The 17985-nt window shown below is 37.8% G+C and overlaps 1 protein-coding gene across 2 annotated transcripts in view; it reads right to left on the bottom strand.

Moving 5' to 3' along the window:
- Positions 1 to 15177, bottom strand: part of nrg2a (neuregulin 2a) — a 42713-nt gene extending 27536 nt beyond the window's left edge. For both annotated transcript variants that reach the window (XM_020923137.2, XM_055148316.1), the window contains exons 1-3: positions 14978 to 15177; positions 5524 to 5689; positions 4602 to 4720 (exon numbers count right to left, since the gene is read on the bottom strand). In XM_020923137.2, coding sequence (XP_020778796.1) covers positions 4602 to 4720; positions 5524 to 5689; positions 14978 to 15062 — 370 coding nt within the window. In that variant the 5' untranslated portion in view covers positions 15063 to 15177. The remainder of the gene's footprint in view (positions 1 to 4601; positions 4721 to 5523; positions 5690 to 14977) is intronic.
- Positions 15178 to 17985: the final 2808 nt, after the last annotated feature.

The following is a 17985-nucleotide window of genomic DNA, read 5'->3' as shown; positions in this document are numbered from 1 at the left end:
CTGCCAATCTGTTTAACTGGCCTCTCCAAGTGCCAACAATCATACTTATATGATGGGTAAAATTTCTAGCCCAATGACATAACAACATGGGTTTAATGATGGATGGGAGTTTGCATGTTGTCCTAATGCCTACATACAAGAGACTCCTTTGAAAATTGGATTTCAAAGCTCAGTGGCTAAAATTTATGAGAGAAAAAACAACAACAAAAACAACAACAACAAAAAAGTATTAAAGTCTGAGCTGGGGTCTAACCACCAAACGTCCAGGTATGGGAAGACCACTGTACCACCTAAGCCACTGCTGCCCAGCAACAAGCAACATTCACAACACTGGACTGAACTTGATACTTATACATGAGGAGGCACCTTATCAAAGAGTGCTTCTCTTTTACTGCTCACTGCAAATTACATTTCTCAAAATCACATTAAAAAGTTTAATGTAAGTATATAGAGAATGGAGACCAGAGTACAGTGGGGAGTTTCAGCTTCAGCAGTCAAAGGCAATATACATATCTACTGCATACTGAAAACTCTTGTCTGTGGGTTGTGCTGGTGATTGTTTCTTGGCCAAGACTAACCCGAAAAAGAGTTCTGTAATTCTGAATGGGACCTTCATGGTAAAATAAAGGTTAACTGACTGAAAAGGCACAGTGTTGTGAGTGATAAAAGTGTCACATTTCCCTTCCTCATGTATTAAGATGATGAGAGAGTAATTACCAGCTGCTTTATAAATGCAGGTTGGGTTTATTATCAGGTTTCTTTGTATTGAAGCTCAAGTTATGAAACATAATCTGACTACTGACAGTTTTAAAGGTATGCGCAGGTAACAGTAAGTATCTAATAATAATAATAGCTATAGGCAATGTAGCAGAGTGTAAATGCTACTCCTTCAATAATTTATATCATGCATAAAGACAATGTGATATGTTCAAACTCGCTGATGAGGGTTGTTGCTATGTAGTTTTGCCTCCTTTACTCATGGGTTTCAACGTCCAGTTATATGCAACATTTTTTCAAAAGATATGATATTTAGTTTAAAATTGTTAATCACTGTGCCAACAATTGTAATTTTTTCATGGATGTCTTGTCATGGACAGAAAAAAACACTGAATGTTAGTGGCTCTAAAAGTACTGCTTGGGAATAGATTGTGCAAGATGGATGGATTGGCCTGAACTCACTGTGAGATGGAGCTTTCCCTTAAGGCTGGTTTATGGTCAAATCACCGCGGATGTCCTGCACAGCTCCCCAACACACTTGACATCCAATCAGAAAATTTGCAGTGCTTGCTGTGCTATGCACGTGCCGTGTACGTGCACCTCGGCCAAAATGTTGCTACAAGTTAAATTTCTGCCGAATACAGGGGCTGTGATTGGTTAATACACAAAGAATATTGACGTCTGACCAAAAAACACCTGGGAACGGCTAGAGCTGAGCACAGACATGTCTGCATATGAGCCTAGAGTGACTGTTTATTGTCTTATTACCCAAATAAATACAAATTAAATCATTTAAATTCTTGCGATGCACGTGGACCCCGTTTGTTTCCTCAGAAGCTCATATGGTTCAGATCTGCATCAGGGCAAGGGATGCACAATCCAGCTTTTTCAGATCCGACAATGTTATCTATAATTTAAGTTTAAGTTAACAGTGTTGAGATGGAAAACGTTCCTTATTTCCTTAAAACGCAGGTAACCTATTACACAAGGCATATTTATCCTTCAAATAACTACTGAACAGATGTGTATGCACAAAAAGTCAAAAGCAGTCTTAAAATAGTTTTATTACATCTAATTAAAGACTCAATCAGGATATCTGTGTAACTGATATCATGGAAGCAATACCTGATCCTGCAAATTTTTCAGTATCGGCATCGGCACAATATTCAATATCAGTACTGGTAGTGGTACTGAATATATGCGGAGCATGCTCAGCTCTCAGCTGAGCTGGGCTTGATGTTGAACCATAAACCAGTCTTCACAACACAAACTACTAAAGATGCTCGTGCCTGATAAAGAGCTCCAAAAAATCACTATCATTGATCAGTTTATGGTACTTCTCCTGGGTGATTGTCTCCACGCTAACATGACGGTCAGTTGTCTCACTTTTTATGACATTTCTATCTCTCCTGGTCTAACTTCTCTCAAACATGGATTTTCATTAAATTCTTAACCACACAAAACACGAATTTAAGTAGAAGTCTATTGTGACATGTTTGCTTCACAAAGACCAGTGCATTACTATACTAAAATTAATTTCTCTAGTTCTATCTGTGGGTAGAAGCCTTTTTTTGTTTGTTTTTGTTATTTAAGTACATTCTTAGGTCTCTAGTAACTTATAATTTAATATAACATTTTCTGGTGACTTTTTTTTACCATAGTAACTATTACTTAATAATAAATAAATAAATATCTGTACTTTGTAGCTGCCTGCATATAAGCTCCTCAGGAAAGCTTTGGGGCAGGATAATATCAGCCAATATTGTCACAAAGACTATCCTTTTATGCAGCCTTTATCATCAAGAGATAAGAAGTGAACAGGTATAAAACGATCCAAATAAGTTCCAACAAATACCTCTTTACCACTTGATTAAAGATTATTTTTACATAATTAATTATAAAGCCAATAATTCAACTGATCCAAATTGTTAACATAATTTTTACATGAACTGGGATACTTTTGCCTTTTTTCAATCTCTACAACTCTTTGTCTTTGTTTTATTGACACACAGTGAGAGCGCACCCTCCCCACTGTACGGACATACCTCCTCTGATTCGCCCTGTCTTGTCTTCTCCCCTGAAGCATGACGGAAGTAAGCACACTGCAGTAACACAATGGAAGTTTTTTATTGAGACGCCGAACACATTCACACATACACAAAAACACTCACACACAGAGACATGTAGTGATCAGGGCACCTGATAGAACGCACAGTGATGCTATTGTATGAACATCCAGAAGGAGGGATTCAACAGATGTCAGTGCTGACAGATGGGTGCACAAGAAAATGCACAGTTACAATGGGGCACACACAAACGTGCAGCTATTATCAGTCAAACGGAGTGATGTCACAGTTGCGCAAAGCTTTGGAAGCTTAGTTTGTGAAAAATTTTGTCATAGCCAGAAGGTATTTATTCTTGTATGGTTCTCAGTGTACTCTAAACAAAGTTCTTCCAACTAATGCTAAGCACCAAGTATGAGGATAAAACAAAGTACTAAGTACTTGGTGTAATAAAGTACTGCAAGTTGTGATTATACTAGAAGTTGAAATTTACAGTTGACTCACAAAAACTCTGCAAACTCTACTGTCCGATTACACTTCTCATTGTACAACCTGTTTTATTCATTCAGCTACTGTATCTCTGTGCCAATACATCTTTTGCTTTGTAATATGATATAGTCTTAGGTATTATGCTTACAGACCACTCTTTGGGCCTGCTAAGGTCCTTAAACAGTTTCATGCTGCACTAGTCACACAATATTCAGGCCTGTGTCAAATAGACAGGTGCAAGCACTAACATTGAACATTTCAAGAAATACAGATTGTTTCTTTGAGTAACCAGCATGATCAGATACACTTCCATAACATAATCACTGCATGTCATCAATAGCTCAAGTTTTATATTTTCAGTAAGAGTAAAATAGAGAAAAAGCTGAGTAAGCCAAGTGTGAACAGAATTCTGCTGTCCACAGTGATCGTCCACTGTGTTTTGCAAAATATAATAAAAAATTATCTAACATGTTCCAAAGTTGTGTTTGAAAGGTTTTATGAGGACTGACTTTAGTCAGGTGTAGCATAGAACGATTGCAGGTAAACTGTAATAATAAGACATTTTTAGTGTGGGTATAATATCTAAAGATATGGTTAATGCAACACGTACATTCACTGCACCTCTTCAATCAAGACATTTTATAAATAATGTTGTACAGGTAAAGCTCAATTAGAGACCACTTCCTTGCCATACAATGGACTTTTCTGTTTTTCCTTTCAGCTGAGACACTAAGCAGATGACTTCAAACAAGGCCAGGTGGAGGTTCCTTGTTGCCTATAGCAGCTCCTCATACACATCAAGTTCTTTGTGACTTAAGTTTGCCACACAACAACCTACAGACATGTCCATTTTGTATCCATCTTTAACTCTATTGGTGATTCCAGTTCAAAAAAGGATTCTCAGTAGCAGTATTCTCAATGCCCACTGCAAAAGCCAGCTCAATCAACAAATGGATACAGCTGTTATAAAAAACCTCTTTCATCTGATGCAGTTTTTAAAATCCCCTGGACACTTCAGCTCAAACACAATAAGGAGCTGAACACTTGTGCAACACTAAAATTGGGCATTTCTGGGGAAGGGCTCATGTCGAATACAAATCCAGAACAAGGCTGTTCTCTTACATTCCATGCACCTCCATGTACATTGTTCTGCTGATGAATGTGCGCGGCACATGTGTGGACAGTTGTTCTTCATGCGTGTTACCACGGTTACATGCCTGTTTGTGATGGCTGCTTTGGATCTCTCTATTGGCACCAGAACAGTCAGAACAACAACAACAATGCCAGTACATCTGTGCCACCTGACTGTTGCTCAGAACGGAGAGTACTCACTGCTTTGGACGTTAACAGTGCCAGTGGAGTTGTCCTTCCCCAGCGAATTCTCCACCACGCATGTGTAATTCCCAGAATCCTCCAGTTTGGCTTTGCTGATCTGGACTCGGGAGTTTTTCCTGTGGGAGACAACACTTACAGAGCTGAGTCAGGGGAACAAGGGCAGGGAGGAAATAGCAACAAGCGAGAACATAGGGGACAGAGGGCAGACGGCAGCATGGCAACAAGTGCCTTCATGGGACACTGCGCTCAGTCAGGACTGAGAAAGAGCTATGCTAATGGACAGTACTTAGCTCACTTTCCCTGATATTTAAGTGTATGCCATGTATTTCTCAAAATCAAAAACTAATAATCAACCACTGTGGTTGAACTGATGAAAATATTTGTTATTATTTTATTTACATACATGCAAAGTAATTGCATTTCTAATAAAATTTAACAAACCTACTTTACAGGTATTCATCTTGCTGTTGGTGATAATAAAGCTGAATTAGGTTTGTTTGGTTTGAATAATGTCAAGTCATGCACACCTACACAGTTGCCAGTTGGTGGAGCAATGCCTGAAATGATGTCACATAAATACATGGAGCAATAATAACACCAGACTAACAGGACTTAGTCAAAGATTCAGAAAAATACCTTTCAATCACAATTTCAAAATACTGGATCCAAGCATGAGCACCTGTGTAGGTGGGCTGTGGCTTTGGAAGGAAAATTCAAACAGAGACAGTTGCTATACAGATTTTGTATAAACACTTCCTAATCTGTTGTTCCCATGTTGACAATACAAGGTTAGATAATAAAAAAGCTATTGTCTTGCCTATCATCTCTTTAACAAACACACAAAGAGCCACTACAAAATCTATGACATTAAAAACCCATAGATGGATTGATGTACACAACATGTCTGATTTGTACTCACTGGCTGTTCTTTATTCTGACATTTTTGCTTTTCTTGAGCTCGTTGCCGTCTTTGAACCATCTGTAGGTGGGGGGAGGGTTCCCTGTAGCCTCACATTTTACTGTGAGCTTGCTCCCCTCGTCCACTATTGATGGATTCCTCATTCGTTTTAATTTTGGTGGAGCAGCTGAAAGAAAGAGAGAAACTCATGAGTATAAGCGAAATGTGTAGAGTGTTGTAATTGAGAGGTCTGGGAGATTGTGTGAGAGCAGATCACAATCATCTCTATGGGCTGAGCTGACAAGTGTCTCTGCGACCACCAGATGTTGTCACCAGAGACACTCCACTGGCTAGAACTAATAACACTCAGCATCAGTCTGGCTCACCACAGCACATCTGATGCAGTCAATGGGGAAAGAACAGTAATACTCCAGTATGTTCAGCTGCCAAATTAATCACAATCAAAACTAAAACCCTAAAACTAAAATAAGTAGCAAATCACAGTTTAAACGATATACGTTAACACTGCTTAAATAAAATATTTGGTTTTCTGAGTATCACCAGCTATAAACAAAGGCTATAACAGGACTATATTGGGCACAAACTAGGTCAGAATAGAAATAAAATATGACAAGTAGTATTAAATTCTGACCAATAATAATGATTTAGGTGATTTATTTTCTGAGAACTAGATCTAAGACAGAAATACAGTCACGTTAATATTTGTAAGCTTATCCACCATTCTGAGAAGCAAGCAAAGCCTGGATAAAAAAGTGCTGACTCAGCATCACTCATAATCATAGCCAAATCAATTAACAGGGAAAAAGGTGAATACAATAGATATAGATAGGATCAGCAATCATGTAATTTGAAGACACAGCTCTCCAACGCATCCATACAAACTGGGTTAACTAACAGCTGCAAACATCTAAGAGAAATATTTGTTTAGGACAAGGAAAAACAGGATGAACAAGGGTGAAATAAGGTACTCAATATGATCAGTGTACTCTTCATATTACAGATAAAAAACAGGCTTTAATGCCATACATACTACTAAAGCGAACATGTAATGATATATTTTTATATTTACTTAAAAAAAATACATCTCTAATGATTCTGTTCCTTTTTTGAGCCTGTCCTAGTTTAATGACCTGGTAAACGTGGCAGGTCTGCGTAAGAACAAAAAAAAACCTAGTGATCGTGCATTTTCCCTTTGGCCTATGAATTAGCATGCACAGTCCTGATGAATCTGCACTCCTGTTCAGATACTCAGAGCAGCTTCTTTAATAGTGGCCAGAGATTAGACTTTGTTAATACCCACAGTGCAGGTTTGATGTCCTCTGCACCTCCACATCAAACCCTGGTCCAGGACACTTGGCAGTAACTCCCCCCAAAGAAGCCAGAGGTCATGTCTCTAGTCCCACATCTTCAGTGCTATAGGCATGAAATGGACTGCTCCAACCACCCACACGCATGAACAGCATCTGGTTTTAAAATCAACTCAAGACTTCAATCTGTGGGGTAATGTTGATGTCATTGTGATGTTTTTAATCATGACTCTAATGAATTCATTTGTAAGACATTTATAGGACGAACTACATTAGCCTCATGTCTTGAATAGGCAGTTTCCAGTGGAAGCACAGATAGTTAAATGTCAGATTTAAAATAGCCCACAAACAACTCATATCAATGGAAAAGCATGTATTTTTAGTTCAATGGACCCTATTTGTTAAGAACTTGTGTAGCTAAAGATAGACACTTCACTTTTATCTGAAAATGACTTCCTGGTGGAAAATGTGAGTTGATGGCATTTAGAAAATAAGACAAAGACTGTGAAGGATGCAGATGTGCTTTTGTACCTTGACACAATGAAACCTTAATGAGCTGAGTCTCAAGATGAACATGATCCTTTGGGCCACAATGGCTTGACAGGATTTTAGAGTCCAAAAATTGTATGAAACAATAAAAATCCCCCATTTATACAGAAAGGCATAAATGTGGTTTTATTACTGCTCATAACATTATATAGGAAAAAATGCATCTCTCTGTGTCAGGACCATTTAATTGTATTTATAAAGAGCTTGGTAGTTTGTAGTCCATCAAAACACACACAAAACAATCCTTATTAGTGCAACTGTTTGATGCAGTCTAAATGTATATATCATGATGCAGTCCAAGCCCAAGTTCAAAGAGGTGCATACAAGGTCTGGGATGTGTCTAATTAAAGCAGTGCATTGGATTTCCATATAGTGAGCTCTGCCAGATTCAGCCCACCACCACATCGCTGCAGGGTCATCATGGGAGATTAGGAATGAAGTTGTTGTACCATAAAGAAATATGTTGATTGCTTTGCCTGGACACAGGTCTGTCCTAGCCAAGCAAATTAAGTATGCTTTATGCTTGCCTAAAAGAAAGAGAATCCCAGGCTGTTCTTGGTATTAGCCCATAGAGCCAGAGAGCTATAATGAAGACACAATACTAGTGCAACGGACACGCAGCTCTGCTAGAGATGTCACGATACAACATTTTAGTGAGAAATAAACATCACAACATCATTATTCACAAATGACACCATTACTAAACAAAAGTAATATTGTTTAGTTTACGTTCATTCACTTTGCCAAGTATGTGACCATTCTTCTTTCGGAATGAAATAATAATGTGACATAAACAGCCAGATAGAAAAGCACTAGATTTGACTCTTTTGGATCATAGATTGAACTGAAATTTCTTATTTTAACTTCAAATGATTCTCACAATTATATTTTTTTAGTTTGTATGATTTGTATATTATGCCCAAAATAATCACAATTATCAAATTATCAAATAATCTTGACATTGAACGACTGCTCTATATGTTGAATATGTTCTACAAATGTATTACTTATCTGCTGCTTACTTAAAGAACCCATATTATGTTATTTTCTGATCTATGTTATAAAGTTGTTTCTGTGTTTCTTCCTTCTGCAAAACATACCCAGAGTTGTGTTTTCATTCACACATTTAACTCACAAACCCAGTATATTTAGAGTGTGTTCTTCTCTCAAAAAGCAAACACTCTTGCACCTTGTGATATAATGTGGCAATGCAGGAAGTGCTCCACTGTGTTTTTAAACTCCATACACCTTCACTAGAATTTTTTTCGATGATTTCAGCCCTGGAATTGTGCATCTCTACTGAACTAAAGGTAAAAGATAGCTGTTAACTTGAAAACTACCACTTCATGACACCACAACGTGGAACAGAGCATTTTGAGTTTTGGAGATATAGACAAACTAATAATAAAGGGTTACTCAAACATTTGTGAATGAACTAAAACACAACCCCTGGTATGTTTTGATGATGCAAAAACATTCTAACATATCCATTTAGCAAAATATAGCACCTTTAAGATTTGATAATATATTACCAAAGTATCAAAAGGTATAACACAACATGACTAAGTGGGGTTAATTTAATTGTGAATGATAAGTCTCGGCGTCCAATGTCCTTTTCCATGACAACAGTGGAAAAACGTGTCCAGCAGCAGCTCTGATAAACTACTGCCTCAACAACAGCCGATTCAGTCTATTTGAAGCAAAAGGGCAGCTGCAGATATGGACTATAAAAACTAAATTTGAGAATAGAGGCCTATCCAGCATGTCAACAGCTCCGGCTTTCTGTAACAGTTGGAAAACGTGTCCCAGGAAGAGTTCAGAAACAACATGGCCTGATGAATTAACACACTCCTAGTCGCATTATTGAGCTAACCTTTCTGTTTTACTCCCAGCAGCTTAGAGAAGGAATCCGAGGCATGCCTTTGTATTTCCCTTCTAGACAAAGTATCCCTGATTACTTGTGTTATGTCACTTTGCTGCACGCTGTCAGAAGACAAATTACATGGTGAGACAGCCAGAGAAATGGCTTTTGCATGTGGGAATGGGCTTTAGACATTGCATAGCGGTCACTGTAACACAACATCTGTTCAAAGAGATCATTTCAACAACTTTCTCTAAATAATTAGCATCAGCCCTTTGTTTCCGACTGAAACTCTAGAATGGAATTTTAATTACTTAAGCCTTTCGACTGAAATGTGATCCACAACAATAATTTCACTGTATATTTTGAGCAATGGTTCGCAAAATGGCAAAGACAGAAATACATGTCTAGAAATAAAAAGTAACCAGATTTAATATTTTAATACGCAATACGCAGTGATACAATGAGAGTCTTGTCTGACAATTGTACAGAATTAGGTACAGATATTGGAACTATCTAATCATTATTGATGATTACTTCTCTTTATCAAGTATTACTTCATAAATTGTTTAGTATCATACAAAAATAACACAAAGACATTTTCACTGAGCAAACTTATCCACCCAATTAAATATAATAATGATAATGGCTTGAAATAGATGTCAAGATTATTTGTTTAACTGGGATTGGTCAAGTCATAGAAGTCATGTCGTCTATACTCCCCAAAAAAGAAAACCTACATATAATATGCTTTTTATCTGTCCATTTTACACACAGATGGTGATCTTTTAGATAATGTAAATGAAAGTAGATTAAGGATTCACTGTTTTTAGGCCAGTAATCATGAATAGTTGTGAAACTGTATTTTTGTCCTGTCACAATATTTGTAACACCCAAACAATATTGTATTTTGTATTATCCCTAGTTGTGATTATGCTTTCCAAATTTGCCAAGCATCTAAATAATTTACAGTAAGCCATTATTTACTCCAACAGTTTGTGGTAAGTTACTGCCATAGATGCTTTGGGGTTGAGTTGTTGAACAACTGCTGCTAATGTGAGTCAGTGGCCTCCCCAAGCAACTCTAACTTCTTATTCACTGTAGTGTTGTCAAAAAAAAAAAGATGCCAGAATAGAAATCAACATTAAAACTAGTTTCAAAGCTAGATACTCGTTTGAAAAAGTCAGTACTGAAAAAAAATGTACAAAATGTGACCTTTATTGAATATTATAATGGTCTGTATCTGTATCATAACTTGTATAAGACCGCATTGTAATAGTAACTATTATTATCATCATTGTCATTTACCATCAGGCCTTTTTCTTAGTATTGAATTCAAGTTTGAAGTGTTAGTAATGTAACAACATTAACTACATTTCCAAAGGTAAAGTGGGTAGTGTCTTGCCCTGGGACACAACGGTAGAATGAGATAATCATGGAATCAATACGACCACGCATCTGTCTACCAACTGCCTAAGGCCACTGTCATTTCAAATATGGCCATGTAGCCAGAAAAAACATGCAAACACAACACTGACCGGGAAGAACAGTTTTAATAGTTTTATTCTAATTTGATGGGCAGTATGAATTTTGGTTTGCTGAAAGTTTGTTTCTTCATAGAAGTCACACAGTAAGCAAATAAAATTTTTTGTCAGCTAAATTCAACCAAAGTTAATCCTTAAAATAAAAGTGGTAATATCTCTTATTCATTAGAGGATCATCAAACTTCCTTTGAATGTCAAAAGTTGTTGATTCAGCACAACCCTGGGTAAATACACAGGCTATTCCGACCCTCGTGGCAATCCCTCCCTCGCATTAGAATTGGATAAGGAAGAACAAAGTTATTGTATTTAAAATGTTTCTCTTGAAATATATAATAATTGAATGTAAGTACTAATTTCTTTGAGATTTAATGACGTGAGCTGTCAACGCAGGTCACATCATTACCAGGTTATGTAAAGGAGATTTAAATAGACCGATAAAAGATGAAAATATTTACTGACGTGTAGCTGCATCTCATAAAAACACTGAACCACTGATAACTATTTAAGAGATTGTCCATACATTTAATTTGAAAATATTAATGTTTTGGGGAATGGAAGTTTACTCCTGTTCTTGTATATTTTGTCCAGTTCAGCAAAATATAAACATTCATATTAAGCAATCCAGCTTTTAATTATATTGCATCTTTGAAGCTTGATGAGGTAATATTTCACAAGAAAAGAAAAAAAGTTGCTATTTGCTGGCGTACATGTTGCGGTGTTGTTTTCTTGTTAAGCCAGGAATATGCCTTTAATTTTGTGTTGTGACTATGTAAATAAAGTTCAATTGAAAAGGATGTGTCCAAGCATGCACAGAAAAGTCCTCTGACGCTACATTACAAAACATTCGGGTAATGAATAATTTAAGGTAAGATATTTTAATTACAAAGGTGTGGTAGGTGATAGAGCATGATGTGGAGCATCTGGCGTAAGGAAGAAGCAGCCAACTCTTAACTTAAGGAACTAATGATTACCACCCTGAGTACGCACGCAATCGCACCAAACAGACATGAACTTGTCTTGTTTTTGTAGGCAAACAGCAAGATAAGATGGGTTGCTCACAAGAATTACAAAAGATCAAGGGAACTGCTGAATATTTGAGGTCAGACACATGCACTCTGTTATGCTGAAGCCAGATCTGATACTTCATGTTCTTTTTTTTTAATACAAAACATTAAAAAATCCTCAACTGTCTTACCTTATCCTTCTGCAGTAGTAGTGTGTTAGCACAAATGCATTTACAGGGTATACAAAGCCCTGGGTCATTCTAACCTAGGGCCAGAAAAGTCATGCAACATTCTTTTAAAGGTGTCAACTTACAGCCACAATGCACATAGCGATCAAAACTTTTAAGAGTCAGAAGGAAATCATCAGGTAACACTGCAAAAGCCCTATTTCCATAAATCAACACAATGAAATACTTAATGGTCAAAAATGAAAACACGTCATACTTAGTGAAAGGGCAATTACAGATGAGAATTACCTGCGGCGTGGTACTCTCTCTTAATTAATTGGGAAGAGTTTATGCTTTGCAAAAGCCAGCGTCATACTTAATCTTGCCATGGAGCAGGGGTTGGCAGTGATGGTTGACTGATAAAGGGCGCCTAACGAACCACAACTTAATGCTCATGGGCAAAATTACATACAATTACTTTTTGACACACCCATTACCCAAGGTTTGTTACATACATCACTGTGCTACTTAAGTAATGAAGCGACACAATCCAAACATTGCCCAGTTACGTTTGACAGCCTTTCACAAAATGCAGCCAACAAAATTAAACAAAACACAAAAGTGATAAATAGGTTTATAATCTCATCCATGGCCCGGACCACTTTTGCATCTAGAGCATTTACTCGATTGTCACGAAACAGTTCAAATTCAATTCTAATACTAAGGAAAAGGCCCAATACTAATTTCAATTACACAATAATAATAAACTTTCTTATTATTATTAAGATGTGGTCTTTTACTACTTCTGATACAGGTACCATCCTAAAACTATTCAGGTCCAGCTGTATATGATATTTGCATAATTTATCAATAGGATCTTTGTCGATTTTTTGACAACCTGGATATTAACCTCTGTTTATATCCGGGTTCAGCAACCCTAACTGCTGAATATTTGTGATACTGACGTATTTTAAAAATAAAATGAGAAGTTCAATGCCCTATGGTTACTGAGTAAACATTTAGTTTTGTCTATTTGAGCAATGAGCAATGCATTATTTACATGTCTTCATTATGCCGTAATTAAATAGAAGCTCAAGGAGTAGGCTGAAGAGGAAGCCCCAACACACTTATAAGTTTACATTGTCAACGCTAAAACAATTTGTACATTTTGTACATGAATCCAATACATTATACATTATTAGACAGCATATTTATGGAAAGTATCAGGATTTGGTCCTACAGCTGGATGCTACTGATCTCAAAGTGTTTATCACATGAAGATTTTAGTCGTAGTTTAGTCTTGATCTAGTCCTGATGGTACCACCTCATATTTTAACTCATATTTTATGAAGTGGTAAAACGTTTGTGAACCACTGAACTAGAAGCATTCTGAGAGCCATACGTAGATGGCAAAATATTATACTTTATCATCATACTAATATTTTATATAAACATAGAGAAACCCTCCAATAAACAAATCATTGTCAGTTAAAGCAGGACGAGTCACCACCCAGTTTCCCAACAGTGAAGTTCCAATGAAACAGGCCTCTCAAAGTAAAATTCATGCAAATGAATGCAAGTTATTTTCATAGTTTTCATAGTTGATTTTCATAGCTTTTTTTTTTATTATTATTAATGAAAGGTGTCAGTGGACTGCTTACAATGAAACTGGAAAGTTATATATACTATGATTAGTATTGGTCAATATTCTGTATGGAAAAAAAGTCTTGTGGAAAAAAACTAACGAACCATTTTGGATAGTCAGAGTAAATTCATCAATCCCCACACAAACATCATCTGATGTTAACCATGACATAAAAAAGTATGTCCCAATGGCCATACAATGAAATTAAAGATTTAACAAAAATCTAGCTATTTTGACAGAAAGTGGTTGTCAGTCAATTAATAATTTAGATAATCCTCTTTTTAGATGGAACATGTGTCCTGGATCATAATGGCTGGCAACATTTATTACTATATCTGATTCAATGTCTGAGGTTTTATAGGACCAGTTCTGATGACAGGCTTAAGGTTACTCTGACCAGTTATAAGTTACCATTAGTGTAGACATGACAGTATCACACATGTGTATGTCTTCATTTTGACCTATTTTACAATTTTGTTAATAATGTAATTTAAAATAATACTGTGCAGCTACTTCTCCTTATTTCTCTAATTACTGTGAGGAATAATTATTAATGTATTAAAGTGCTTATTGATAACCCATAAAGTACAATCTTCAAGAGTGGTATGGGGGGTGAATATACAGGGTACAAAATGGCTCCCAAGAAGCAGTGTAAAATTTGAGCCTGTATCTGATTTCTCACTATAAAAGCAGACCCACATGGTGGTAATGCTACTATTGTCTTTAAAGTGTTGGTGAAGTGGGGGCAGGGCTTCCCCATGACCTCAGGTCAAACTACAGTGACACGCTGCAGCATGTAGAAACCAATACTGAGCAAGCACATTACAGCACTCGGGAGGACCCATGCTATCCTAAACTGCCTCACAAAAATGCACATACTAGGTCAAGATAAGCACTAAACACTTCATTAAAATAATACTTCTCCTCATCAATAAAAAATAATAAAATCTTGTCATTGCTTTACACACACATTTTCTCCCAACTATTTCCAATATATTTGCTTTAACCATTTTTAAAGAAATGTTTAAGAATAACAAATATTTGAAACTCTTGAAAACTTTAGCACAGCTCCTTAGCCCTGTTGCTCTAAGGACTGCAGTTTGTCTTGGAGATCGTGAACACAAATCATTGTTATTATTGTGTGACTTCCTAAGCTGTCTTGCCAAAAACAGATGTGCCTCTACATGCTGTCCACATCAGGAAACCAATCCATGTGACAACCCGGCGGCAAGCTTTGACAAGCCAAGGGGATACTTAACTCTACACTTCCGTGACACATTTAAAATGACTCTATTTCTTTACATATGTAGACATAACTTTCAGTCTCACGTACTTAATGAGTACAGAATAAACTAGTAATGAGAGATTGACGTTTACCTGCTGTGGGATCACCATCCTTGTCCCTCTGTCCCTTCTTTGCCCCCTTCTTCTTTCCTTTCCTTTTTCCTCCGTTTTCTGACATGCTGTCAGATGAAAGTAAATCCTCTCAGGAACAAAATGCGATTCAAAAATGGTATTCCTATTGGAAACGTGTGGCAAGTGGGCACCACCAGACTCTGAGGCAGTTAGAGCGTCTCTCCTCCTATATAGACTCAATCAAGTATAGCGAGGAACCACCTCCTCACAGCAGGGCAGACGTAGAGGGGGAGGAGGGAGCCCGGGAGAGAGGGAGAGGGAGAGAAGAAGGTAGAGCTCAGGAAACGACAAGGGGAAAAGTGAGAGAATACACAGAGAGGGAGCAAGCAAAGGAGGCATTTCCCATTGCTTGGAGGCAATCAACTGTTCCCTTTAGTGGATCTATCAGATAAGGAGAGGCTCTTCCAGGCCCTGCAGCCCTGCTCTGGACTGACACAGACCAGTCCTGCAAAAACATACACAAAACGGCCGAGTTAGCCAACTGAAGCTCCATTTCAAAAGTTGTATGGCTTGTAATGATCCCAGCAAATAGCAGTGAGACCAGTTAAGCTTCCCCTGCACCACTGACCCCACCCAGATAGTGCAGGCGGAGACCTGCCCTTGCCAGGTTGATGTTAGGGTCCCAAAACTGTTCACATCTGGTTTAAATTTGCTGAGCACTGATTCTGGAGATATGAGCAAAACGAGTGAGTCTTTGGCCTCAGATGTGTATCTCTTGACAGTCAGCTCCCTAAAATGACACTAACCCGTCTGGTCTCTCCACTGCTCCCCCTTCTTCAGCTCTCTCATCGAGCCCTCCAAGAACTGGAGGCATGTCCCAGCTCGCCCCAAGCTGTCTCTTTCTTACCCTGTCACTGATAATTGTCACTATGTCTACAGGGCAATGCTATATGGATTTATTAACTTAACTTATTAGATTTTATCCAGAGGAAATGCAACAAATACACAACATCAGATCCTGGAGCTTTGCCATTAAGTAAAAAAATGTTTTTTTACCCATTTAGCTCGGGGACTTCTCAAAGTTAAACGCTAAGCCCAGTAATTCTTACAGTGACATTAATATGAAGTAAGACATAGGTCTATATTAATATGCACATGTTTATAGGTTAGAATTAATAAAAAGCAGCAAAAATATTAAACTCAAATAGTTTGAAGATATTTCTTAACCTGAAGATAGACATCTTTATTACAGACTCGTTGTCCAGAGTAAAAAAAACTAACAGCTCCCTCACACATTCAGGAGGGTCTGGGATCAAGGACATATTCTGATTAGTTTTTGTTTAGTCCAATTACAGTTGTTTACTTATCTTTTTTAAAATATTAAGTGCACTGGCAGAAGTTTGTACTGCAGAATCATATCTAAATGACACAACAGAAACACAAGAGTTACTCTCAGTGAAACCTCCAGAACAAAAGCTCCATGACTCATGAGCAGGGCCTAGAGATAGCTATGAGAGAGGGCATGTCGTCTCGGGTGGAGGCAGTGGAGGGCCAGCAGAGGGGTCATGTCTTAACAGGTCAGTGTGCTCAATAAAATAAGCTTCCTCTGTAAGCAAGAACACTAAAGGTCAGACAGGGGTCAATTAGGTCCGGTGCACTGCCATCTCTACTTCATATGAAATAATTGCTCTCTTCTCCAGGCCTCACAGTGGTTGTTCTCGATGAGCTAATCTGTCAGTACAGATAACTGACAACTGGCAGGGGCTACAGTGTCAGAGAGCTGCCCTATCCCCCCTCCATCTCCACACTCACTTCCTCCTCCACTCTCAGCAAGATGAGACTTGTTCCGTGAGCTTCGTGTGTTAGTGGGTGGGCAAGTGCTTTATGGATGTGTCAGAGAAACAACTATATGTTACGTCAGGCCATGAGAAATCTGACTTTCAGAACGATTTAGCAGCCTTAGTGCAACTCATTACATCTTTGGGTACTACGTCATCATTTCTGGAATGTATTCAAAAGTGTATTTGTTGTTTGTTACACAAAAACTGCATAAGTTTTGAGTGCGTACTCCAAGGCTGCACAGAATGAGACAGATGCACATTCACCTTGGTGATGAATTCTGGGAATTGTGGGCATTACCCCTGATTTTAATTTATTTTTTTCACATGAAAATGTCTCTTTATCTGGAGAGTGCCTGCAAACCTATGCTTTGCATATAAACTTCAACCTAGTCAGGTATTGAACCTGGATCTTCTTGTGATGGTGTGAGAGTGTAAATTATTATGCCACTTTGCCACCAGAAAAAAAAAATACAATATTTAAAAAACTTTTTTAAACTTTGGAAAAAGAACTGTAGTTCACACCAGGAAGTCACAAAAACTGCACACAAAACTATATTATGTTAAATACAATAAAGGATAAGCAAATGTAAACATCTTTTTTTACTCGAAAGCATCTGCTGTTTTTCAACAGCCATGTTTGGATTGTGGTGTGGGGGCGGAGGGCAGGGGGATCAGCGTGGGAGGAGCTCCACTTGAACAAATCCCCAAAAATGAAGCCTAACTTTGGTTCATGGATTGTCTCTGTGCCCTCCTCATAAATGCTTCACAGGTCCCATCTCCGCCTGCCTCCCAGAGCAGAAAAGACATTGTGTATGATGGAGCGGACACAACAGCATACCTGCACATCATCACGGTCATACAGCTGCCCTTTCACAGGCACCAACGTTTATCTTTTCAGACATAATGGGCTTAAACAGCCATTAGCTTATGCTGTTTAGATCTACAAGCATTTTTTGTGGCAGCGAAGTGCATCTGGGTGGGAGGGGCTAAAAGTCAACCCTGCTTTTAAAACATGTCTGTTGTTTTTACTTTGTGAGGAGAGGCAGGGGCAGGGGGAATGATGAGGACAAAACCTATACAAATGTAAAAGGATAAATAAATAAGGAAGATAACAAGCACAAATGAAATATTACAGGGTAGGGGACTGTAGAGAAACTTGACAGAGAACAGCCCCACCTGCTGATATCC

This window comes from Boleophthalmus pectinirostris, unplaced genomic scaffold (assembly GCF_026225935.1).
Source record: "Boleophthalmus pectinirostris isolate CB_2022bp ecotype Guang Dong unplaced genomic scaffold, ASM2622593v1 HiC_scaffold_12, whole genome shotgun sequence".
In the NCBI taxonomy this organism is placed as follows: Eukaryota; Metazoa; Chordata; class Actinopteri; order Gobiiformes; family Gobiidae; genus Boleophthalmus; species Boleophthalmus pectinirostris.
Note: the sequence above shows the minus strand (reverse complement) of the source record. Positions and strands in the feature narration are given on the sequence as shown.